General features: G+C 35.3%; 1 protein-coding gene across 2 annotated transcripts; it reads left to right on the top strand.

The window, feature by feature from the left end:
• Positions 1 to 25,991, top strand: LOC109061299 (potassium channel subfamily K member 12-like). Of its 2 annotated transcripts, none has more exons than XM_042769522.1 (4): positions 1 to 1,387; positions 1,661 to 1,732; positions 1,818 to 2,248; positions 22,475 to 25,991. In XM_042769522.1, the coding sequence occupies exons 3-4, from the start codon at positions 1,909 to 1,911 to the stop codon at positions 23,365 to 23,367; spliced, it is 1,233 nt and encodes a 410-aa protein (XP_042625456.1). In that variant the 5' UTR covers positions 1 to 1,387; positions 1,661 to 1,732; positions 1,818 to 1,908; the 3' UTR covers positions 23,368 to 25,991. The 2 variants fall into 2 exon arrangements, with proteins under 2 accessions (XP_042625456.1, XP_042625454.1); XM_042769520.1 differs by having other exon boundaries at positions 1,658 to 1,732.
• Positions 25,992 to 26,306: the final 315 nt, after the last annotated feature.

Genomic DNA, 26,306 nt, shown 5'->3' with positions numbered 1-26,306 from the left:
ATGACAATGAGTAAATGATCCAGTGATTCTTGAGTGTACTGTTCCTTTAAGTAGATGTTGTTAATTTGGATTAATCGGTACTTGGTTACCTAACTACGCTGTAGCATGAAAACAGTGAGGTACAGTATGACCTGACAGTTCAGGAAACGACTGATTTATGTAATCAAGCACTTACTGCATGAAATACTCTGGATCTCAAAGATGCCAACCATTGCATTGCAGTCAGGCTCATCCATTACCGCGTCAGGACTCGCAGTTGGCAGTGGTAATGCTGGCCACAGGTAATTATGCCATCGATTAATTGTCAGAAAGAAAGAAAGAAAAAAAAAACACCCACCTCTTGCACTTGCTGTTACCGTGGTGCGCTCGAGCAGCTCTAATAGTGTAGTAGTTGTAGTACCGCGTGCCGCATCGTTTCCTCGTGATTTGTGGGGAGTTGTGCCAACGCGTGCGCGAAATGGACTTACTGGGGAATGGAAGCAACATTTACCACACTTATCACGTTATTGTCGACACATTTCTCCTCAAGGCTGATGGTTTTGGCGGGGAAAAAGAGCGTGAAAAAGTGCCCCGCGCGCTCTTCGATTCAACATCTTCGCGTTTCCCTCCGAAAAACCATATTTACGACGCAAAACAAAGATGAAATAAAACAGAATAGGCTGTTTGTTAGTCGAATGAAAGGGGCAGGGTGGAAAAGCGGGGGTTAAATATTAAAAGCACACACTAAGTAGAAAATAACATTGGCTTAAGTATCAAAAAATGTATTTTCTTGAATATAGCCAGAATAAAATGGAACGTAAACCTGACAGTTAAAGAAAAAAAAGGATTTTATTTGTATTAATTTATTTTTAAAACGAACATTAGCTGTGGATTTCATATTTTAAATCTAAATTTGATAAACGACCATTGTGGTAAAATAAAAAGCATTGGAGATCTCCACTGTATTACTGTAGTGTAAATCATAGTATTACTCTAGTGCGCACAGATTTGATCTGAACCAGATCATCCTCATTAGGACAGCGGGCATCAAACATCCCACAGCGGATAGACTGGAGATCTGCCTCACAAAAAGTCTCCCCCATATGGTCGCTAAATGTCTTTATTTGCATTTAGCCCGCTGTATCTTTCACTGAAGCATAAATTAATGTGATTCACGGGACGAGAGATTTGGCGCAGCGACCCAAAGGATGAGCTGATGCTTCACCCGCAACATGGAAAAGCAGGAGGACACACTGCTGCATCCCAGAAATGAAACACAACCACGAGTCTTTGGAAATGCAAAGGATTTTAGCGTGCATCTGAACACTTTATAAGTGGATTTATATGGATAAACATTCAATGGGATGGAGACGGAGATGGACGGAGAACTACTTTATTAAGCACGAGGGTGAGTCTTGCTATTTAACTAACTAAATCTACTAAAGCGGATCCACAAGTGGTGTTTTAAAGGACATTTACCTTAAAGAATCCATTGAATGATTTGGGTAGGTTATTTAGAAAGTAACAGTTTATGCGTAATTGACATTAATAGTCGAGATGTTGAGCTTTCTCAAACAGAAAGGAGAAAAGTATAAATTTATTGAAGTCTTAAATCAGTTCTTTCTCGTATAAGCCTGACTGATGCAAATGATCGTATTGTTAACGTGCACTATCCTAGAAGATCGGAGTGTCCTAAAGCAGCAGCTCTTGAGGATCCGTGCCTTTGATAGTGAGAAATGGATCAAGTAAGCTGGTAAGTGTCTTAAATGAAGTCATTCTGTCATGTAAAACTTCTCTGCCGTGTTTGATACATATTATCCCATTATTAACGATCTCAGGAGGTCTTGGATTGTCCAGAAGGCGCAGCTCTAGAGGATCCATGTCATTGCATTGGTCGCTGTCCACTGCGCCCGTGGTGCTGAAATCTGGATGATGCCGGCGCAGCGACTGCAGGGCTGCCGCTCCCTTCACATTAACGAAGACAATGGGCGCTTTCTGCTGCTGGCCGTGCTCATCATCGTGTACCTGCTGTGTGGCGCTGCGGTGTTTTCCGCCATCGAGAGGCCGTCCGAGCTACGAGCACACCGGCGCTGGAACCGGACCCTCCTGAACTTTAGCGATACGTTCAATATCAGCTTGCAGGATCTGGGCTCCTTACTGAAAGAGTACGAGGCTGCGATTGCTGCTGGAGTTCGGGTCGATGCTCTTCGACCCAGATGGGATTTTACAGGGGCGTTTTATTTTGTTGGGACAGTGGTGTCTACTATTGGTAAGTTACCAGTTGCAGGATTTTCTCTTGTGGGAATAATTACTCTTGATTATTAATATTCGTGGTCTACTAGAATATGATTCCAGTGTTTTTCTTAAAAGATGGTATACTCAAAAATGAAAATTTTTGCTCATTTTGTTTCTGCAATAATGACTCACTAACAGAGAATGTTCTCATGTTCTCAAAACTTTGGCTAACGTTCTGTTCCAGTAACATTAATAGGACTTTGGTTTTTAATCAAGTTCTCAAAACATAATTATTAAACATTATTATTATTATTATATAATTCATGGAACTTTTTTTCTGAAATGTTTTAGTTTGACGTTCGAATAACGTTTTTTTAAATTTTAGTACTTGTTTTAGAACATTCAAAACTAATGTTCCAATGTTTGCAAAATGGTGAGATGGAATGTTCCATTAGCATTAAAAAAAGTAAACATTTAAAAATCTCGACATTTTGAATGTTCAGAGAACATTCAGAAATAATGTTTTCATAACCTAACAGGAGCATTGGCAAAACGTTCTTGGAACATAGTATTTAGCTGGGTATGTATGGGTTTGTTTCTTCAGTTGATTGCAAAGGTACAACAGAAGTTGCAGGAAACAAGGGCTTTCCTGAAAATCGTCTCTGCTACCATAGATCTCATTTGTGCTTTTAGGGTATTAAACCTGATAAGTCTTGATAGACAAAACTGGAATATACAAATATGCATATATCTAAAGTATACCTGAGGAATGTGGCAAAGAGTAATATTTTCAATATGATTTTCAGTCTTTAACTCATTCAAAGCTATTGTGTGACTTTTGAGGACTTGGAATTGTGTGACTTTTGTGGACTTGGAATACAAATTATATGGACTACTTTTAGTGCTTTTGTTTTTCCCTTTAGAGCTCGGCAGTATAAATCACTGTCCTCTTTCAATGTATGGAAAAGATGTGTGAGAACAATTGGTTTTGTGTTATTTTTGGGGTGAACTATCCCTTTAAGAGCTGCAATCCTCTCAAATTTCACTGATTTACTATGTTTAAAAGCCTGCACATAAAAGGTTTCCCCAAAGATAGATATAAAATGCAATCTGTATCTATGTATGTGTGTGATAGCATAGGTTTGTCTCCTCCAGTTTGCTTTTGCAACACTGTTTACCTAGAATTGAACTACAGGGCTCATAAATGCAAAGTAGTACAGCAGCAATACAAGTGCTGTTTTATTTTTCGTCAGCAATAGCCTCTGGCACCTTGCTTGACCCCCTGACCTTTCATAGAAACTCACAGTGCACTTTTGCTTTGCCGAGACAACATTTCCTTGCTCTCTGCAGAGACTTTACTTTTCCATTGGCATTTCCCCAGCATAAGTCCTCTGAAGACCAATAAACACCCTCTAGTGTTGACTCTCTCACGGGTACCAGGCTGCGGCCAAGCCAAGCCAAGCCAATCCAAGCCAACTCCCTGCTGGACTTCTACATTCAGGACCAACCCTCAGGCTTGCAGTTTGCTGTGGGGCTCATGTCCCAAAAACCAAATGTGCTGATGCCCACATGTCCTGGATAACATTTACCCTGTTATAGGTCGCTAAAGAGCAAGTATCCCTCCGAGGCGGCCTTCTGGTTATTGTGTATATTTGCTTCCTACGGACCTTGGCTTCTGTTTTACACTTTCCATCTGCAGTGAATAATCAATAGCCATGCACTTTGTAGTTCTGAGTAATGTATTCAGCAGTACTGTCACTGAAGCAGCTTCACGCAACCTCACATGCTCTACAGATAGCTGGTGACCGCCTTCGCAGATGAAAAATTGTGTGTAGACTGACGGCAAGGCCATTCTCTGTCAGGTTTAAATGCTATCCTCCCCCGCTCAAAAGCATCAGGACTGGGCGTAGAGTTGTGTGCATGTGTTGTCTTTAGGTTTATTTCATATTCAAAACAAAGTTTTCTTGCTGGGTAGTATACACTGTGAACATCTGATCCATATTGTACTCAAAAAAGGTCAGAGATGGCTGAAAATTGGCACTAAAAAAATGTTTTAGTTTTAGTTAACTATAATGTTCATAAATCAAAATGTTGATAAAATTAATACTTTTGTCACGTGCCATGCAGTGTGATTTTATATACTATTATAGGTATGGTCAATATTTTGAATAAGATATATTTTTTAATGTTTTCTGTTTTTGCTTTAAATTCTTTTAAGGTTTTAGGAATTTTTTTTGCATGTTTTTTCTCATTTTATTTAAATTTAATTATCTTTGTATAGATTCTATATATTATACATATAATACTATACTAAATAACATATTATAAATACACACACACACACACACAGGTACATACATAGATTTATTTTTATTTATGGTTTTAGTTTTAGCTAACTATAACTTAGTACATGCCATGGGGCAGACCACAAGGCAGACTTTAAAGTGTGCCAAGACACTATAAATGTTCTTAACATGAGTGTTAGTATGCACCACAAAAGAAAACTAGAAGCATGTTGATCGATAAAAGTTTAAGATGTATCATTTAAGTTAGACAGAATAAACAGGTCAAATAAAGCACTTTGTTCATTCTATTGCTCATAGTCTGTTAGCAGAAGTGTTTCAGTGTTTTGAGTATTTTTAGTCATGCAGGATCGCAGAAGCACAGCAGCTTCAGCTCAGGGTGAGAGGAAACTTTGTGTAAGACAGGCGGTTAGTAACATGCTCTCAGAAATGGTCTGTTGCAGAGCTCTGGAGACGTTTCTGCAGGCTACAACCATCACTCATCACTCACATCAACAAGACAGGAGAGCTTCATTAGTGGCCAGACGCTAACAACTGAGAATCCTGCTCAACGCTTGAACAGGTCTACTATTAATAGAACCACTTTAATAATCACAAACAATACTTGACTATTTATGTTTACCTTTTCATTTATTTCATTAAGGAAGCAGCCTTTATATGCAGAGCTTGAAAATTATAGATCAAGTGTAGTCTAGTACAGGGGTTTTATATGACTATGGACCATCCTTGTGGAAGAAACCCTCATCCTAAAATTATCTGAAATTTGTCTAAATTTTTCTGAAATAGTATACCAGTTTAACTAGTGAAAAATCAATATTGCAAATATGTGTTAAACATTATTTGGAAAATATTTATTTTCTATTACGTTAGATTATTGCATCTTTTTCTGTACTGATAGATGTATTGTTTATTTAAAGTCTAGATGAAACGGAAATTGCAATCGATTTTTCTTCATATGAAGTAAAAAAATGGATGGCAGGACTTGATTTTGTCCATCAGGGATTGATTGGATTGGTGCACACGTCATCTGAGTAAGACTACGATGGCACATGAATTAAAAAAAAATGTGCACATATATATAATTTAAAATAAATATTGTGAGGTTCCATAAAAATAATAATTTTGCCTTCATTTTTTAAATTATAATTTTTATTAGTATATCTTATTTCTTTTCTCAATTTTACACTGCTTTTCTCTAAACCCTTCCCTAGCACTCCCTTGCGCAGTTTGAAACTAGCTGTTTCTTTAACGGTTTTTAATGTGTTTTTTTTTTAGGATATTTTCTGTGTTTTATTCTTGGATGCTGGAAGTCATATTTGTCTCAGATGTTTCTCCTAAAACTCCTAAGGAGAAATAAAAATAGACATTGCTGAGTCAATTGATTTGTATTGTTGTTTATGATGAAGTAATGTTACATATTTCAGTGTTTAATAATGTTCTAGAGATGACTGAATGATGAGTTATCATGGCGACTGCAGTGTGCAGTGTATACTACTGCCAATCTTGGTTTTGCAGGCTTCTGGAGGAGAACTGTATTGCTCAGGAGATATAATAGAGTACTTAATTATGTTTCATATACATACCAGCTTTAGCAAATGAGCACTGTTTAAGACATTGCTGATGAGGAACATGTGAGTCTTTTTCTTAAAGAAACATCTCAGTCTGAACTTTTGCTGAAGCTCTTCACTTAATCTTACTGTCACGTGGGATAAATTGAGATTTTAAGGAAGAACTCGGTTATGATTTTTATTCCCAATTGGAACAAAAGGAACATTTTGGCCTGATTTAAAATAGGCAAAGTTGGAACATTTGCTCAGACTCTAACAGTAGTGTAAAAGTAAAAGACGAAGCAGTTTTAAATGAGTCTAGATCTGGCCATCGCCTCCTTTTGACCTGTGTGGCGACGGATCTATTAGTTTTAGTTGGAGGATGCTGATAGAACAGAAGTGCATACAGTAGTCATGCGAGCTCAGCCTATTACATGCCTGTCTGAACAGAAACTGATTTCTGGAGACTATTGGGAGAGACGCGCCTGGGCGGCCCACCACCGTCGACTCCACAAGCTGAGGCGTGTTTCTTCCGGTTTTACTCATTATTGTTGCCTTTTAACAATAACATGTTGCTTTTTCTTTTGGATTTTACAATCCTGGTGGAAATTTCTTCTTTTTGTGTTCTGAAGAAAAAGACAGCTAGCCATATTTTAAATACATTCATCCTTTTTAACTGAATGAATGTAATTGATTTCACAATGAACAGATTTATGCTGATTCTAAGCAAAATGAATAAATGCATTTTGAAAATATGATTTAAATGAAATCAAAAAGGTACAAATAGTTAATAATGACACTTAGTTTGATATTTTGTAGTGTAATGCAACAATAATAATAATTATTATTGTCTATTAATAGTACTACTACTACTAATTATTATTATTGTTTATTTTATAATATATTATATGAATATATGTTTGATCATATGCACCTTTGAAAATACAATTATTTAAATAAAATAAAAAGAGATTCAAGTAGTTTATAAACTATGCCAAGGTTTTTTTTATTTTCATAATCATACCTGTTTCATTTATGTATGACTGATAAATAAGCATTGCATTAAGTTTAGTAGGTTGGTGAAACAAACAATGTTCAATTAGTTAAAATGTATGAGAATTTTACAAATTGGATTTAGTGAAGATAAATATATAATCCTTTTGATATTTAAACATTCACTTTATTAGTGCTATTTCAGAAATCTGACCGCTTTCATTTATGTATGACTGATAATTATGCATAACATTAAGTTTATTTCTTTATTTTGAACTATGCAAAATTGTATATGCGATTCAAATACATTCAATTTAATCTTTTTTTTTTTTAAACTGTGAGTAAATAATGACCGTATGTTGTTTTCACTGGGGGGTGATCTACTCCTTTAAAGCTGGTTAACGTTGGTCAAACAGACAGTTCGGGGATTCCCATTGCAGCACTTGTCTTTCTCTCATCGCTCTCTCCCGTGTCGTAGTAATCAGTGCAATTGGCTCCGGTTACTCCACAGTGAGCTGCGCGTTTGATTGGATCATGCATCATTGTCTCCTCAGTGAAATTCTCTTCCTCCTCAGACTCATCTAGCAATATAACCTGCTTGGCTAATGCAGAGGAATGGATTGCCTCTCTTCCCCGTCCCTCTTATCTCGCTCTCTCTCCTTCAATTTCATTGTGTTCCATCACATGCTGTTTGCAATGATGGACTTCACATTGCAGGTCAGAGAATTATGATACATTGATTTGCCATCGTTATGCATTAAAATATCATCTGGGTCAATGAAATGCAGTGTTTCATTCAGAAGGGCCGATGTAGTTACTAAGCTTCACGTAGGCTGTTTTCAGAGTAGTTTACAGCATACTGTATTCACTTTATCTTGGAACCCAGAAGTAAGCTATTTTCTGTGAATGCACAAGACTCTGATTCATTAGCCACTACAGAACTAGAAGAATTAGACAAAAACATCGCAAGTTACATTATCAAAGAACATTTTCACTGACAGTCTAGTTTGAGCACTCTCAAAAACTCCCATTAAAATCACTGAAGCTTTTTTTTTTCAGCTGTTTACACTGTGAAATTAATATCTTACAGATTCGTACACATATTTGCACTTTGTTGTTTCTGATGAGAGAATTCTCCAGAAAGAGTTATTCAGTCAGTGAGCGAGTGAAGAAAACACCGGCATTTTAGCGATGACTCATCTGAACACCTCTGATTGGTCACTGCATTCATGAGCTCAACAGCATCGTGTGTGATTGGTTATAATGCAGAGCTTTACAAAGGCTTCTGTCTACGAATGCAGATTTGAATTTAGCAGCTGATATGATGCACTGAACGATCTAATCACACTGGTGTGATTGTATTCAAACTGTATTTAATATAGAAAATATTAATCGGCATTTTTTTTTCTTTTGGAAGCTGCATTCAAAAACCACTGGGCTCATGCCGGGCACTTGAGATATTTTTGCTGATGTAAGATTTATTCTACAAGCTCATGATCCTGGATGTAATTCTACATCATACAATAAAAAAAGATTTGTGGTGAACACAAGCTCGAGATATTTTTGCTGATGTATTTTATTCTACAACATAAATTTGATCTTGTAATATCTGGTTTTTGTTTTTTTTTTGAGGATTTTACTTATAACGAGTTGTTTTGTAGGTGTTTCTCTCTCTCCAGTCTCTCATTCACTCTTTCTCTCTCTCTCTCTCTCTCTCTCTCTCTCTCTGATCTCTTGGGTTGCTCTGTAAAAACAGAGGGCTAGAAAATGTCAAAGTTAAAAATGGAAGAGGGCATGCAGCCACAAAAAAGGTGTGTGTGCTGTTCTCACCAGTGTGTACTCAAGCACAGATACTGAATGAGACGGGACCAGACAGAATGTGATTAAAGAAGTGTCAAAGGATGAAGTTTTTTTTTTTTTTTATAAATAGTTAGATTAATATTTATTATTTATTTATTTATTATTACTTTTTTTTTTTTTTTATTTAGGTTCATTCTGGTTGAGTGGATCTTATGCCTAGGTTATATATTATACCCCAAAAATATAAAAAGAAAAGAAAAAGACTGAATAATCATCAACATTTTTATTCATTTTTTGTAAGATTATTTGTGACTTATACAATAATTACAATAATTTAGAGAATCATTTCACTTTGTTATTGTGAATAAATTAAGGCATTCTTATGCTATTTTCCGGAAATACTGAAGATTCTCTTATCATTTATCATGTGTTTTAGTCATTCTGAGCAGTAATTAAATTTTATTCATTAATTCTGCATCAAAAATCCTTTTTTAATGTTTATTTGCAAAAAGCTCCTTTTGGAACATTTATTTGTAAAAAAGCCCTTTTTTAAATTTTTTATTTGAGGAAAAAAAAAAAAAACTTTTTGCAATGTTAATTTTTAATAGTGTAGCAAGAATGACTTTTGTTTGGATATGTACAGATATATTCCATTACTGTGTCTGAGTATATAGATTAAAATCTGACTGTTTTTAAAAAAGAAGATTTCACTGTGGCCAAGACATTTCTTAAACAGTTGTTTTTATGCGTCTTTTATCCTGTAAATCTTTAATGCAAATGCTGAACTGATAGCTGGTTGTCAGTGAAATATTAAGATTAGCTAGATTTAAATGTGTAAGTAAATGTGATTGGTTTGCCTTTTTAAAACCTGCCATAACAATGCTCAGGTGTTTTGGGTGGTTGCTATGCAGTTGTTGTGGTTTTAAGTTATTAAGGAATTATTATGTGGTTGCTAGGGTGTGCAGGCTGTTGCTAGGTTGTTGTTGCAAACATCACTAATGACTAGCACCACACAACTCATAATCTTTAGAGTGATCTTTGCATTTATAGCCACAGAGCAGTTGAGATAGACACAAACACCCACGCAGTGACAAATCAGTGTCAGGAAAAAACCACCTGTCCCAATTGTACATTTATCTCTGGCCTGCATCCTCTAATTCACCCATGCGCGCGCCCTTGATCCAAGTACGTGATCTGCCCTGGAAAACACACAAAGACTGTAAATAAATCTCAATACAGAGGATCAATCACACACAGCACAGCATGAAGCAGACAGCTATTGCTTTAAGTAAAACCACAAATTTGTTGTTGTCACAGCATTATCTACAGACCATAATAACCTCACTGAATGTACATACACAGAATCTCTAATGAAACACAAATCTCATCCGTTTCCAAGATATTGGTTTGATCGGAAAGGTCAGATGCATTTGTAAAACTAATATTCTGAGTGACAAGTCAACAATCCATCATTAAAGGGACAGTTACCCAAAAAAACATTCTCTCACCCTCATGTCATTCCAAACCTGTTTAACTTGTTTAACCTGTTTTGCACAAAGCTGGCGAACCCCCTTATGTTTTTGAAGAAATTGTAGCTTATTAACTAAACATTTACCTTTTTCATCAGAAGAAACTCAACCTACACTAATTGAGGAGGCAATTATACTGAGGTTTAGTGCTTTGATTAACCTGTATGACCTTGCCGTGGTAGTCTATCATTGCTAAAAGTGGTTGAAGCTTTTCGGTGTGTGTGTGTGTGTGTGTGTGTGTGTGTGTGTGTGTGTGTGTGTGTGTGTGTGTGTGGTGTGTGTGTGGATGTGTAGGTGTGTGTGTGTGTGTGTGTGTGTGTGTGTGTGTGTGTGTGTGTGTGTGTGTGTGTGTGTGTGGCTTGTTTTTGCAATATTCACTTAAGTGGATTTTCCTGTTAAAACTGAATCCTTGATTGAATTGGGGGTAAGAGCTCAGTATTGCCAGGCTGCACCTGCCCTCGTTCTGTAATATGGTATCGGGTCATTACTAAAGCGGTCAGGAGCTTTGCAGAGCCTGCAGTTCTGAGCATTATTGAAACTTTTGACTATCTTTTCATCACATTTAAACCTGTCAGGAGAGGCAGCAGAGAGAGAACTCTGCAGTGCATCAGCGTTATTCTTCAGATTCTGGGTATGGTGTTCCCTCCCATGTGCCTGTGTAAATTTAGATGCCTGTTCTACACAGCATCAAAGAGCTTTTTTTTACCTCATCTGTGTAAAGTTAGCTTCAGTCTCAGCTGGCAGACCTACAGACCCGTCACAAACCGCTCACTGGCCATCTGATGTGTGTTGCACACAAAACTGGAAAGTCACAAGCTTCACTGCAAGCAGCTTTAAGCAGCACAGGTCTTTGTCCAGGAAAATGATGTTGTATTTAAATTTAGTGGGTTAATATGACACTGTGTATGATTTACTTTCAAACAAAAGCAATTGCTAGTAAATTTCACAAATAATTGCAAAGAAATGACAAGTAAATTAAACATGAAATTTTGAAGTAGAAAAACTTAAATAGTATTTTCTTGTAAAACATACCCCAATACTGTATTTACAACTTTGAAACAGTGTATAAATGGGCTTATGAGAAAGAGTTGATTTGCTTTGTAAATAAAACTTTATTATTGGAGTATACTGTCTGTTTCAGTGTTTCACATTTAGTCCATTGTGTTACCTGCTGTTTTTGTAACTAGTATTTATTAATTATTTGTAAATTATTGCATTTACTATCAATTTCTAAGTGTAAATTCAAAGTAAATCCTATACCATGTTTTTTGTCAGTGTGTGAAACCATTAGCACCACTGAGGCATTTTTCTATTGTTGTGATCTCAGACTATTTCAGATAAATGTGTTTGGTCACTTTAAGTATCTCATCTTGTCTTCATAGACGATTCTCGGCCAGGATAAGCTTTAGATGCCCTAAGAACAGTTCTGAAAGTCAAATGCATCACCGTGACATCAGCTGAGATGGTCAGTGGTTATCTATATTATCAATTAACTAGTGATGGATAGACCCATTTTTCTTAAATGCAAGAACTATATATGTGTGGTTTTAGCCATTAACTTTGACCTTTTCCAGACTCTCCCTCTCTCTGTTTCACTTCCACGTGAACTCAAGCATGTCTCTGTGCTAATATCTCCAGCTCTTTTAATTTACAGACAGCATCGTAGATCGAGTGCTCTCCACTCCTGTTGGGAAAGAGCAGGACTTTCGGAGTGTGTCATGAGCGCTATCCGAGTATGAATGACTGGAATTGGCTCTCTAACGCATGATGTGTTTTGTATGCTGTGCTCATTGAGTCATATGAAAGATTTTATGCAGATATAAGTGCTTTTGTTTAGCCTTTAGAAAATGCCCAGAGGGACAGGTGTGTTTGCTCTGGGAAAGGGCTGCGCTTTGTGCACTTTTGCTGAGTCTTTGTTTATACAGATTTTTGTATACAAAATGCCAAGCAGACAACTCTCACAAAATACAACTGTTCAGTGCACCAGGTTTTAACAGGTTCTGCATCCTACTTGTAGTGATGAAAAGAGACATGCAGACAGTAATGTACGCAGAAGATTTCTCATAAAAACCACATGTGTTTTAAGCACAATGTGTACCTTGTATGCTGTAAAATTATAGGCCACTATGATGTTGACCTCCGGTTTACATTTTACTTAATAAATAATGTAGCATACTTAAAAAGTCATATTCGTAATGAGTGTGTTTGTCATGTTTTCTAGTTAAAATATCAAAAAATCTATTTTATTGAGAAGCAATGCTGCATAACATTGTTTTCATAGATTGTATCTTTAATACAGGTGAAGGTTCTTTGATCAAAAACGCAGTAAAAACAGAAGTAACATGGAAACTATCCAAAGCTGTGTTAATATTAAAGCAGTTAAAACTGTATCTCTATATTAGTCCTTTGTGTCCTTGTAAGGTGTAACTTTATTAAATTTTTTTTGTTAACCTGGCAACACATCCCTTATGAAAATTAACCATCGTTTTACTACAAAAAAAACCTAACCCTCCCCCCATACTTTATACTTTACTATAACTTTACTAGTGGCTTATATTTCTGAAGTATGCAGAATGTGCAAAGTTTGCTAATTGTTTGTATGCATAAAATGCATGCATGATCTACTACATTTCTTAATTTGTGCATTGCAAGACAATACAAGACAGTCTGTAGCTTTGTGTCACAAACATGAGATGAGCTTATTTTGTAGTATGCAGTATAAGGTTAAAAAGGCATGAACCTTTTGCAGTAACATGGGCTTCATAACCTCACTAATACAGCTGAGATAAATGCCATTCTTTCAAGATGTATAAAAATCTGTCATACACGCGAGTAATCTTTCACAGCATACTGCACAAACAACTGTAAGTTTCTGTGGCAGACTGTGAAAACAAGTCTGAGTCGATAAGGAAATAAATGCAGAGGGAGAAGCAGCGCTGCTCAGTTTCTCGACAATAAATCAATGAAGGAACAGACGGGATGTTGAGCTCTCCTCTGTACTGCTGTTTGTAAAATTAAATACTGACAGACACTCGAACAAACCAGACTGTGTTCAGGCCTCATGACGACTGACTTGATTAATACGGCAACAATAAGTAAGAAGAAGCATACAGTTCTGTGTTTGTGCTTCTTTGTAATGTCATGTTAATTATTAACCATTTATTCACAGAGAATGCTGGGAATTGTAGTTTTGTTGCACAAGAATGTAACCTCAAAAGTGACAATTCATTGAAAATGTTCTCACCCTCAAGCCATCCAAGATTAGGATGAGTTTGTTTCTTCATCAGAACAGATTTGGAGAAATATAACATTGCATCTCTTGCTCACCAATGGATGCTCTGCAGTGAATGGGTGCCGTCAGAATGAGGGTCCAAACAGCTGATAAAAACATCACAATAATACACAAGTAATCCACACCACTCCAGTCCATCAGTTAATGACTTGTGAAGTGAAATGCTGTTTGTTTGTAAGAAACAAATCAGTCATTAAGCTGTTTTCTCTTCAAACCATAATTTCCGGCAAAAATGTGAGTCTTTAATTCATAATAAGGCAGTGAAAAATTCCATCTTCTGTTGTTTTCTTCTCACATCAAAATCCATCCACATATTTGTTTAGAACTGTTTTGGCCTGTAAATGGTGTTTCATCTGCACTCATTTCTCTCTTGATTCAGACAAGACAACTTTTTAACTGAAGAAAGTGTTATGGACTTTTTGTTTTAAGTTAAAAAAAATGCCTTAATTATGGATTTGTTTTTTACAAACATGCAGCTTTTCTCTTCACAAGTCATTAACTGATGGACTGGAGTGCTGTGGATTATTGTGATGTTTTTATCAGCTGTTTGGACTCTCATTCTGACGGCACCCATTCACTGCAGAGGATCCATTGGTGAGCAAGTGATTTCTCCAAATCTGAAACAAAGTCATCTACATCTTGGATGGCCTGAGGGTGAGCACATTTTAATTTTTGGCTGAACTATTTCCTTGATTGTGACCAATGCAAATTCAAGTGTGCCATGATTCTTAAAGTGATGAAGCTGTATACGTCACTCTTTTGAATTGCACAGTGAGCTTTTGGTTCAAATGCAGTGTGAACCTCTTTTCTAATGTATTCTGGGCTCTTCCATTCGTCCAGCAAATGCACCGAGGCCTCTACTGTTCGAACGCTGTATGACTATCCTCAGTTCAAAAACAGCTTCACCGTATGCTCTCGTCAGGGTGCAGGTGAGCTTTTCCATCCAAACGCTGTGTGATGTGTGAAAGCCCATGTTTGAACACAGTATGGGCTTCAAACACAGTACAATGAACCATTTAAACACAGTTTCCAGAAAGGAAATCCTGAAAACTTATAAAAGCTATACTTATGACTCTTGCAGAAATCTCAAGGGCAAGGCAGTCTGTGGGAACTTAACTCTCTTACTGGGTAATATTTCTATTTACTTGTTTATTAAAAAAATATATGTTAATAAAGTTAGTCCATATCAAGCTTATTTTAGTATTATTTATATACTATTATAGTTTTTATTTTAAATTAGCTTTAATTTTTTTATCTATTATTTTGTATAAAATAAACATACTTTCTGTATATTTTTATTTTAGTTTATTTTGAAGTAATTTTGTTATATGCTTTTGCCATTTTTGGTAGTTTTTGTTTTTAATATTTCTATTTTGAATTATTTTTGTTTTAGTAATTTTCGTTCTACTTCACTTGCTTATTATAAATGATTTAAAAGGATAGTCTATGTCAGGCTTAATTAATCATATCTATATACTTTTATAGTATTTATTTATAATTATTATCATAAATAAATGTATATAAATAAAGTAATAATTAGCTTTTATTTTTATATTTACGTATAAAATAAACACATTTTTGTGTATTATTTTATATATTATTGTATATTTTAATTTTAGATTAAGGTTGAAGTAATTTGTTATGCTTTTGTAATTTTTTTTAATATATATTTCTGTTTAGCTTTACTTTTAGTTTATTTTTTTTTGTAATTTTAGTATTTCAATTTATATTTTAGTATAAAATAAATATACTTTCAGTCATTTTTGGTACTTTAAACTTAAACTTTTTTAAAAATAAGGTTTTCATGCAATATTGTTTATTTCAATTTTATTTCAATTTTAATAGTTTTAGTTAACAATAAAAATACAGGTCTCTAATAATTTAATAGAGAAATATTTAGTTGAATGCTTGAGCGGAAAAATGTTAGAAGGTTTGTGTTGTTTTTAATTTCTGTTTTATTTAATGCACATTTATATACAGAGTGTGATTTTGGACCAATATGATGTCAGAGTCACCCTAAAAGGGATATTCATTGTTTTTGTGGGAGATAAATACTTCTTTACAAAAATGCTTTATACAGTATGTGAAAGATTTTTCCCCCGTCGGTGTAAGCGCACACTACAAGCCCCAAGCTTGTCAGTCTTTCATGTTTTATAACTGTGACAAGGAGCCCCAGATCACAGTCAGCTTACAGCATGTGCCTATCAGTGAGGTGCTAGTGATAGAAATTGAAAATGGTTGTGGTTGCAGATGCAGATGCTTATGTTTTAGTTTTGTATGTGTGTGTCTGTCTATGAATAGCAAAAGCCAGTGAAACAGAGATAGAGTGAAAGATGAGGGTGAAGCATTGAGCCAAACATATCCAGCCCACGTCTCCCTAAGCACTCCCTCATCTAGACCTTTGCTCTCTTTTTCTTCTTTTTCCTGTTCTGTGTAAATCAATGCAAAAATAACTCCATGTTGTTTGTTTATATCGTCAGCTCTCGCATTGCTGCGCACGGGATTCTGTCATGCTCGGTTGTGACTCATTCTTTTCTTGTTATTGTAGTCAGTTTACAGGCAGTCGTGTATGAAGAATTCACTGCTGCGGGTTTTGATCTGATGGCTTACAAATGGCAAGTCACCATATCAATTTCTCATAAACTCTATTGTGCAAATTCAATAAATAATAAATATGCTTCCTTGCTCACTTGTAGGATATTTTCCAAAAAAATAATATTTTGAGAATATTTTTGAGCTCCTGGCAAAATATTTCTTATTGCACAGCTGCATAACTCCTTCTAAATCAGTGTTTAATGATATAAATTAAGACAAGACACCTCAGGTGAATAAAGTAAAAATTAAACTAATATAAATCACTATACTTCCCCACTTGACTGATTAAATTAAGAATTTTATTATTTTTTAAATGTTGTTTAAATATGCAAATAAGTCATAATCTATTTAAATATGAACCAATGTGCATACATTTCCAGAAGTGAAATCTGAACATTGATTAAAAATTATTGCTTAATTTGTCACCATATTAGAGTAAAATGTTATTATTATAATTTTAATTTTTTTACTGAGGGGATTTTGGATTTTTCTTTTTATAACTCAATCAGAAAATACTGTCAACAACCAGTTAAAAAAATCACCATGTTTTTAGGAATAAAATGTTAGGAATAAAAAATCAGGCAAATGACATATGAACAAACCTTCAGAATATTGATAGGAATAAAACTTTAAAGTTTGTTGTATTTACTGTACAGTAATTTTTAGGATTTTGATGTTAGTAATAATGGAAATGATAGGAATAAAACTTTAAAGTTTGTTGTATTTACTGTACAGTTGAAATCTACAGATGCAAACAGATAAAGTGCAATAAATACACATTTAAGTGTGTATTTTGCATTTTGAAAAGTCTAATAGCGCAAAATCTTAAAATCGACCAGTACATGAAATACAGTTTTTTTTTGCCTGTAGTGTCTTGCCTTAAGTTTATATTAAATTTAGTTTTTTGGAGGTGACTGTTGAATTTTTTGAGTACTGGTTATGTATGGGCAATTATTATGTCTGCTAGTTTTAGCATAAATCTAGTTCATATCTACTTGAGGAAACCTTTATGTTGGGGTTAAAAGTTTGCTACTTTTGTTCTTTATGCAACCTGAAATGCAGGCTTCTGTTCAGCAACAAAACAAGCTGGTGTGCGTCACGTGTTTGTGTAACCGTAAGTAATTAGGCACATGATGTGTAGCAGGGCGAGTGAGGGGCAGATGGTAGTGTAGTGTAGGGAAAGCATCAGATACTTCTTACTCAGCTCCTCCTTCCCATAATCACACCTTGAACCCGTTCTCCGCAGACCCCCTGCACTCCAGTCAGTGACTAATGATTTCCTGTTCGTCACAGGAAAAAAACACACCATCCCTCCTCATCATCTCTGCATTTTATGTATCCGGCTTAAGATCCCTGAAGACAGCGGGACAGCTGAAATGGCCTTTGTCCAGGGCAGGAAAAATGTGTGAAATTAGGACACTTGCTGCATGTCAATGCGAAAAAATGATGTTGTTATGTGCTTGCAGGATGTGTATATGTTTTTTTTTTTTTTTTTTTCGGAGGTGCTAAATAGCTAGACTGTGCTGGCATATTGCGAGGCAAAGATTGCTGTGTGCTGCACTGTGTTTGGAAACAAGCTGAAACCATCTGTCGCAGTGAAGCGCTCATATGCTATTCATTTCTTAAGAACACACTACTCTTACTGCATGACATACTAGCACAAAAACTGTAACATGATTGTAGGCCAGGCAACATTATGCCTACCATATTTTCCGAAATAAGTTTCATTTCTTATCATCTGATACATGCTGTGATATATATTTCAAAGCGACTTATATAATGCAATTAAAGGAGTAGTTCACCCAAAAATGAAATTTTGTTGAATATTTACTCATCTTCAGGCCATCGAAGATTCTTATCATCTGATACATGCTGTGCATCAGATTTGGAGAAATGTAGCATTGCATCACTTGCTCTGCAGTGAATGGGTGCCGTCAGAATGAGAGAGTCCAAACAGCTGATAAAACATCACAACAATCCACAAGTAATCCACACCACTCCAGTCCATCAGTTAATGTCTTGTGAAGTGGAAAGCTGTGTGTTTGTAAGGAACAAATCCATCATTTTTAATGGCTTTCTTTAATGAAAAAGTCGACTTGCCTGAAACAGGACAGAAATCTGCACAGATCAAGCACCGATTACAAGCAAAACAGTTCTAAACAAATATGTGGGTGGATTTTGGATTTTTCACTGGAGGAAGCGTTATTATGGATTATGTTCTCATATTTTTGACATAAGTGAGGGTTTAAAGTTAAAATGTCTTAATGATGGATTTGTTTCTTACAAACACAGCTTTTCCCTTCACAAGACATTAATTGATGCACTGGAGTGGTAAACTAATTCACATTCTCCACTCCACTGAGATGGGACGGATAACTTTCTGCAGATATTATAAACCTCATCTGGTTACGTGATGGAAATAAATGTGTTGTGAATTTTGATTAATGTTGACATTATTTGTTTGCTAATTGTTAGTTGCTTTGCTGATGTCTTTATTTTCTGTAAAGAGGTATTTATTGTCATGTAGGCCTCAAAACAGATGGCATGTCTGGAGTTTTTTTGCTGGGGTGTATTGTTTCCAGATTGCCACAATGTTTTATACCGATTATCAAATATAAGATCATAAAACAATGGTTGGCATTGATCATTTGCACACACTCGAGCAGAATGCAGCAGTTATGAATGCTGAGTTGTAATTCTCCTGAAAGGCGATCTGTCAGACTGTTTTCTAAAGCCCTGCAGGTTATTTTGGGTGTGTTTGCCTCTCTCTCCCTCTGTCCCTAAAGTCTCTAGAGATCCAGTCTGAAGTGTCCGCTCTGAATCACAGCACAGAATCAATGGTTCAGGGCTTGAGGTAACTGAGAATTTAATGAGAGAGAGAGAGCTGGGTGGCCCTTGGCAGACGAAACCTCAGTGCCCTCTTAACAAGAGCATCTCAGCGGCAGGCCAGTGGAAAAACGAGCAGGGTTAATTAATTAGAGAGGTTAGATTTGATCCTGTTCTCTTTTTGTCTTATAAAGAGCACTGCTTGATTGCGCCATGTTATTTTACGCCAGAGCGAATGGGCTGTTTTCAGGAGAGCCTGTCGTGTATTGCCATCAGCCACATGGGCGCTCTTCTGCTTAGTGTTATCATTCATTTTTGTTGTGTAGTATCTGCAGTTGTGTTTCCAAAGTGAATGTCGCTCGGGTTTATTGGATATGTTTCAGCACAGTCTGTGGCATTGCTCTTTGTGTGTCTCCTGAGACTGAAGTGTTATCTAACAGTCCAGAATGCAACACGGGGTGTATTTCATGGGCATTTTGAGGTTTTGCAGACTTTTATTTTATTTGTTTAACAGTGTATAAAAATGCATTACAGGAGAAGAGTTATTTTGTGTGAAGTCATGAATTTTTCCACCACTCCTCAAAAGATGTGTGTTTAATAGCACTCTGGGCTTGTCATTTTAAAAAAAATTTTTGGATAAAAGTGCAGACTCTTGCTGATTCAGGGTTATTATAGTTAACTAAAAGCATTTAAAATACACTTAAATCTTACTTAAAATAAACATCAACTTAAATAAAATAATTGTAAAAATTGAACCTTTTTTTTTTCAGACAATTACCAATGAAACATTTTCATTTAGTTTAACTTGATGTACTAAAATAACTAAAACTAAAACTTTTATATAGACATAAAAAAAATACACACACATCAAAATTACTAAAACTCACTAAAATAAAAAATTGGAAAATCTAAAATAAAAAATGGAAAATATAAAAATGACAAATATCAGAATTCAAATTGTCAATACATAAATAAAAATGATAAAAATAGTGTCTTAATACTAAAATAAAGAGTGTCTCGATACTAAAATAAGACTGAGCATTTAATATATCATAAATATACACAATTAAGTGATATTTTTACATTTTTAAAATAACAGCTTGATAAGAAATGACTATTAATATTATTTTAATATTAAGAAAATAATATAAATAATTTTCCCAAGTTAATATTAAAATGGTTAACAGTTATTTCACTACTTGTTTAGATCATAATGGTTTGTATTAATTCATATTTTTATGCTGGACTTTTTATAGTTTATAGTGCAAACTGGCACAGCAGTAAAATTTTATTTGTCTTTTACTCTAGTAATTTCTGCAATTTATTCAGTTTTGTAGATAACTTCAATGCTGATCTATATATGTTTAAGATGTTTATAGCATATTAGTGTGCAATTCTAGTAATGCAAGTCAATAGAACACTTATAACAAAATTCCCATTGACTTGCATTAATAGAATAATACATGTAATTGCATTGCAGGGTGACACTTTGGCATGAAATAGCTAATGAATTCAAGCTTTTAACTAGAAACATTTGTGTTCATCAAACCTGAAATCTTAATGTTGTTTTTTTTTTTTTCTGCCTTTCTAGCACTCCTGTTTCCTGCAGGAAATGCAGATAGAGGTTATTGTGCTGTTTCATTTTCTCATTCTCCCATTGTAATCAGTTATAATGACAAAAGTGTAAGGTCTTTATCTTTTTCTCCCAGGAATCCTTTAATTATTCTGAAGACTCTCTTTACTGATGTGTTCCAAAGGACGCAATCCTTTAGAAAACATCCCCCCTTTAATATATAGCTCTTTTTATATAACAGTCGAAGACAAGCTAGTTTAATCACCGGGATGTGAATGCTGCAGCATTGCTGAAGATCAGCCGTTATTGGAATAATCAAATTTTGAGGATATCAGCTATTTTTTTGCAACCCACCAGTCGTAGTCATGTCTGGTTACAGTGCTGGTGAAATGTTTTCTGTTCTTTTCTTTATATCCTTAAGCACTGTTGGGAAGTTACTTTTAAAAGTAATGCATTATAAAATTGAGTTACTTCATAAAAAGTAACTAATTGCATTACTTAGTTGCTATTTATGGAAAGTAATGCATTATGGTACTTTTCCCTGAATTGGACTTTCTTATTAATTTTTAATAACAAAAAAACCCAAGTTATATTTTTGGTAATTGTAAATGCCCTTTACACACCAAAAGTGAAATTAATAAGCCTCTGGCTGAAGGAATTTTTGCTTTTGTTTTGCTCTGCAACACGGGGACAGGAGAGGTGTCAGTGAATAAATGGGAAAACAATGTAACTTGCGTTACTTCTTTGAAAAAGTAACTCAGATATTTTTTTTATATTTAAAATTACTTTAAAATATATGAAACATTTTTGGTATAAAATGTAACCTGAACATTTTTGAGATTTTTTTTTTAAAATGCCTGTTTAAAGACCATTGTTTTTTTTTTTCTTTTTGTGCATTGTGACATATTTGGAATGTTTTTGTTTTTTTAATATTGTTTTTTTTTTTTTTTTTTTTAATTTTGAGGTTCTTTTTAATTCCCATTTTTCTCAGTGGTGATTCTTATCAAAACATTTTTTTTTTTTTTTTTTTTTTTTTTAATTCAGCATAAATAAAGGCTAGATTTAGTTAACTATAACAACCCTAGAATAAGACTCTTTGAATAAAAGTGTCTGCCAAATGCATAAATGTAAATGTGCAAGCAGTCTTCATATTCTTTGTGCAAAATAAGTGTATATATTTCTTTTATCATTTTGGTGTGAAATATGATGCATTGTACTATTCTAGTACTCAAGCCATTTATTATTATTATTATTATTATTGATATAATTATTTTTCAATTTTAGTTAAAGTTTTAGTAACTTTATTATTTATATAAGTTATTTAAAAATATTTGCATATAGTTTTCTGTAATTATTACTTTTATTTTATTTAGTTTTCATTATTTGATGACTATAAGTCAAATGAAATAAAAATGCCTTTGCAACTAGCTGAAAAATATATATTTTTTAAATATTTTATTTTATTTTATTTCAGTTAACATTATTATTTATTATTTTATTAAGTAACGAAAATGTGTGTGTTTTTAAAAATGGTTTTAATTAACAATAATAATACTGAATCAAATTTGCTGCAGTAACACTTGTGTTGTTTCTTCCCTTGGATTGAAATAATTTAAAGCTGGTACTATTTACTATTTGACTTAAACACTATTCTCATTTGTCAATTTTTAATAGATGCATGATGATCTACCAAATAAATATATGTAAACATGAAGGTTTTTTTTTTTAACTCCAAATGACTGATATATTGCAAATAAAAACTAGGATGTTCTAACAAGGTCTTTTGGTTTTCTTCTCTGCAGGATTCGGGATGACCACCCCTGTGACAGTAGCTGGAAAGGTTTTCTTGATCTTCTACGGTCTGTTAGGTTGTGCGGCCACTATCCTGTTCTTCAACCTCTTTCTGGAGCGCATCATTACCCTTCTGGCCGTGGTGATGAAGGCCGTGCGTCTGCGCCGTCTGCGGACCAGCGGCCTCCTCCCGCCGGGGATCTGCCAGGACTTCGCGGCGAGTACGTTGCCCGGTTGGAAACCCTCGGTGTACCACGTGATGCTCATTCTGGGTTTGTCGGCCATCGTGATCTCCTGCTGCGCCTCAGCCATGTACACTCCAGTCGAAGGTTGGGCATATCTGGACTCGCTGTACTTTTGCTTCGTCACTTTCAGCACGATTGGTTTCGGAGATTTGGTGAGCAGCCAGAATGCTGCGTACGGCTACCAAGGACTTTACCGGTTGGCCAACTTCATCTTCATCTTGACTGGAGTATGTTGCATCTACTCGCTCTTCAATGTCATCTCCATCGTCATCAAGCAGGTCCTCAATTGGATGTTGGAGAAAATGAGTTGCTCGTGCTGCCAGCACTGCAACAAAGCCAACACTTTCTTGGGACGCCGCAACGCCATCAGGCCCGGCTCGCGCCTCAGACGCGGACGCTTCGGCCGGACGCCGGACTCGGACGGGCCTCGTGATAGTGACACAGAGGGACGCAGGCTCTCGGGCGAGATGATCTCCATGAGGGACTTGACGGGATCCAATAAAATCTCACTGGCCATTATGCAGAAACAGCTGTCGGAGTCAGCGAACGGATATCCCAGAACAGTGTGCGGAAGCTCACGGCAGAACGGCTTTTCCGGTGGCGTCGGTGCTTTGGGCATCATGAACAACCGATTAGCAGAAACCAGTGACTCTAGGTAGAGATAACCTTTGTAAGCAACGCAAAAACATTTGTTTTAAGTGGTAAAACCTCCAACTCTCTCTGGACGTCGAGCGGTTTGGGTTTGCGATTTACATTTTTGAGCTTGTGTAGAACAGCATGGCATGCATGAACTGTGTAGGATATCCTGTAGGGTTTTTGGAACGTGACTTGCTACGGCGTATGCTAAGAATGCGTGCTAGGAAGTAACAGTGCACTCAAATCATGTTGGAAAGATCGTATTTACTGTATAAGTTGATCGCACATGAGCACCACTGCAAAGTCACAACTACGAGTGGGAAATGAGAAAAGACCCGTGTTGGGATCGTGTCAGTGAGAAAACAAGTCAGATGCAATGAATGCAGCATCTGCATTAATGGCTCAAATTAATGAAATTATATTTTTAATCTAAGTTGCATGCATAAAATACCATAGTACAGTGCAATTACAATACAATTACAATTGAATAAAAACATAAAAAGCAAAAACATACATGATGCACATTCTTTAGTCATAACACAGCTTGAAGCATTTATGCATAATGCATTATAAAGTGTTCAAAATGTATTCAGATAATATCTTTTCATAAAATGCATTATAATATTTGAAGGTTCCTTTCCTTATAATGCATTATAACTGTGTTATAATGCATTATAATTTCTAAAGGTGTAACAATGAATAGATATCATGTATTATAACTGTAACTACAGTTATTCATGAGATCATACAGTGCATTACAATGCATTAAAATACTTTTATAAAGCATTATATATAAAGGGTTCAAGGATATTTGAATGCACGTGAAATCGTAATTACGGCTTCCCAACTCATAAATATGAATTCCCAGGAGGATTTGAATGCACCTTAAGTAACTTTGCATATTCTAGTAAATAGACGCAACAAACCCTGATTACCTGAATCATATTTTCTAGAATTTGTAGACGATACTGTGCTACAGGAACTAACCCTAAACAAACGCTCTGAAGTTAGACTTGACTACCAGTGGCTATTTATAGGAGATGAGTAGAGCTTGTCTAATCTCAAATAAGTAAAAGTAGCACCATATTTACTTACAGCACACTCGATTTACAACTATGCACCATCTCCATGTCTCAAACATATTCATTGTTAGTCTTGGGCTGCATCTCAGTTTGCATACTTACGCTGTGCACTAAAAGTATGTACTTCACCGCTCAATGGAAACTCCATACTCAGTATTTGGACAATTGGACAATGTCTCATAATTGCACAGCGTCCCTTATTATGTACAGTTTGTGTCTTAACATCCAGCTAAATTCAGTACCTGCATTATTATGTAACTTTTAGGTTCATGCAACTAACAAAATGTTTTAATCTATCATTCTTTGGCACTTCTTTTTGACAAAAAGTCAAAAGAGTATTGTTAAAAACTCTCCTCTTCCATAATGCAACACTACAAAAATTATTATTATTTATCACGTTTTATGGTTAAAACATCTAAAAATCCTTAAAACAGCATAAATTTACTTAGCAACACTGCATAACATATCACAACTAACTGAACTGGCAGATTTTTCAGTTTTTTTAAATAATATAATTTTTTATAGTTGGGAAAAAATCTGCCAGTGCAGTGACACAATATACAAAGAAGCAACACAATACATATATCTCAATATCTTATAAATCTCATATCTCATTCAATGTTGCTTCGCAAGTAAATTTATTATGTTTTAAGCATTATTGGAAAACAAAACAAAACTACTAATTAATTATTATTATTATTATTATTACAAAAAATTCTTATCAGTCTTATGAGTCGTCTCAACACCACTTTTGCCCTAGAACACTATTGAGGATGGATATGTGAGCTAGTATGCAGCATTAATTAAAGTCAAATGTAGAACAAGGCTTATTTCTATAGCTGCAAACGATGACTTTACAATATGCAGATTAGAGGGTTGGGAGGTTGGGAGTTTGTACAGTATAAGCGAATGCGTTTACTGTACCCTTTCAAAGCTGTGTTGCTGTCAGTAGGGATCTCATGGCAAAGAGAAGCCACTGTTTGAAAAATTCAGCTGAGGGTTTTACACCCTCATAGTAATATGATGAGATACACCAATGTGCTGAGCAGCAGAACTTCAAAGCCAAACTATGTTGTTCCCCAAAGAGGAGAGAGGAGGAGCTGAAGTCAGAGACAGACAGAGTGAAGGAGAATAAAGTGAAGAAGCCCTGAGAGAGAGAGAATATGAGCCATCTATCAGCGCAGAACTAGACTTCCAGCGGAGCTCGTGTTCATCTGTCAGACCTCTGCAGACCGAACATTAGTGCCCTCAACCCCTCCTCTATCATTTTATTAACACTGTCTATATAAAATCCTCTCAGATGGTGTTTGCTACACCTGCCCTAGCTTGGTAGGATGCGTAATATCATGCCTGGTGTTCAACAAAAGAAGCTCTGTTCATACAGAGCAGTCTTAGTTGTTGAATAACCATTTAGAAGAAGTTTAGGGAATTATGCAATGCTTTATTCAGTGTTCCTGCGGGTCTGAAAAAGCCCCCTGAAAGCCACAAATGAAGGCCTTTAGTCAGAGCAGAAAGTCTTAAATTCATAAATGCATGACATTAAATGTTGCAGGCATTGCAAAAAAAAAAAAAAAAAAAAGAATATCTTTGAAAGGTATTCTAAATCAGTACGACTATAAATCAAGTTACATTTACTTGAGATGCAAATGTTAAATGAAGTCTTGAAAAATGTAACAAAATTGAGTTTATGCTTAAAACATGAACAAATATGGAAAGCATACATTTTTTGCAATGTGATCAGGAGGTACAGTGCAACTTATTACAGAAAGTACATTTAGGTATTGCATTTCCTTTATTTCTTAAATTTTCTTTACTGTGTCTTAAAAATATCTCAACTTTACCTTCATAAAACCTGCAGAAACCCATATTGTAGTGTTTAC

Source organism: Cyprinus carpio, chromosome A13, assembly GCF_018340385.1.
Source record: "Cyprinus carpio isolate SPL01 chromosome A13, ASM1834038v1, whole genome shotgun sequence".
In the NCBI taxonomy this organism is placed as follows: domain Eukaryota; kingdom Metazoa; phylum Chordata; class Actinopteri; order Cypriniformes; family Cyprinidae; genus Cyprinus; species Cyprinus carpio.
Note: the sequence above shows the minus strand (reverse complement) of the source record. Positions and strands in the feature narration are given on the sequence as shown.

Coding starts and splice junctions, on each gene's coding strand:
- LOC109061299 (XM_042769522.1), top strand. CDS start 1,909: ATGATGCCGGCGCAGCGACTGCAGGGCTGCCGCTCCCTTCACATTAAC. Junction 2,249..22,474: donor GACAGTGGTGTCTACTATTG/GTAAGTTACCAG, acceptor TCTTCTCTGCAG/GATTCGGGATGACCACCCCT.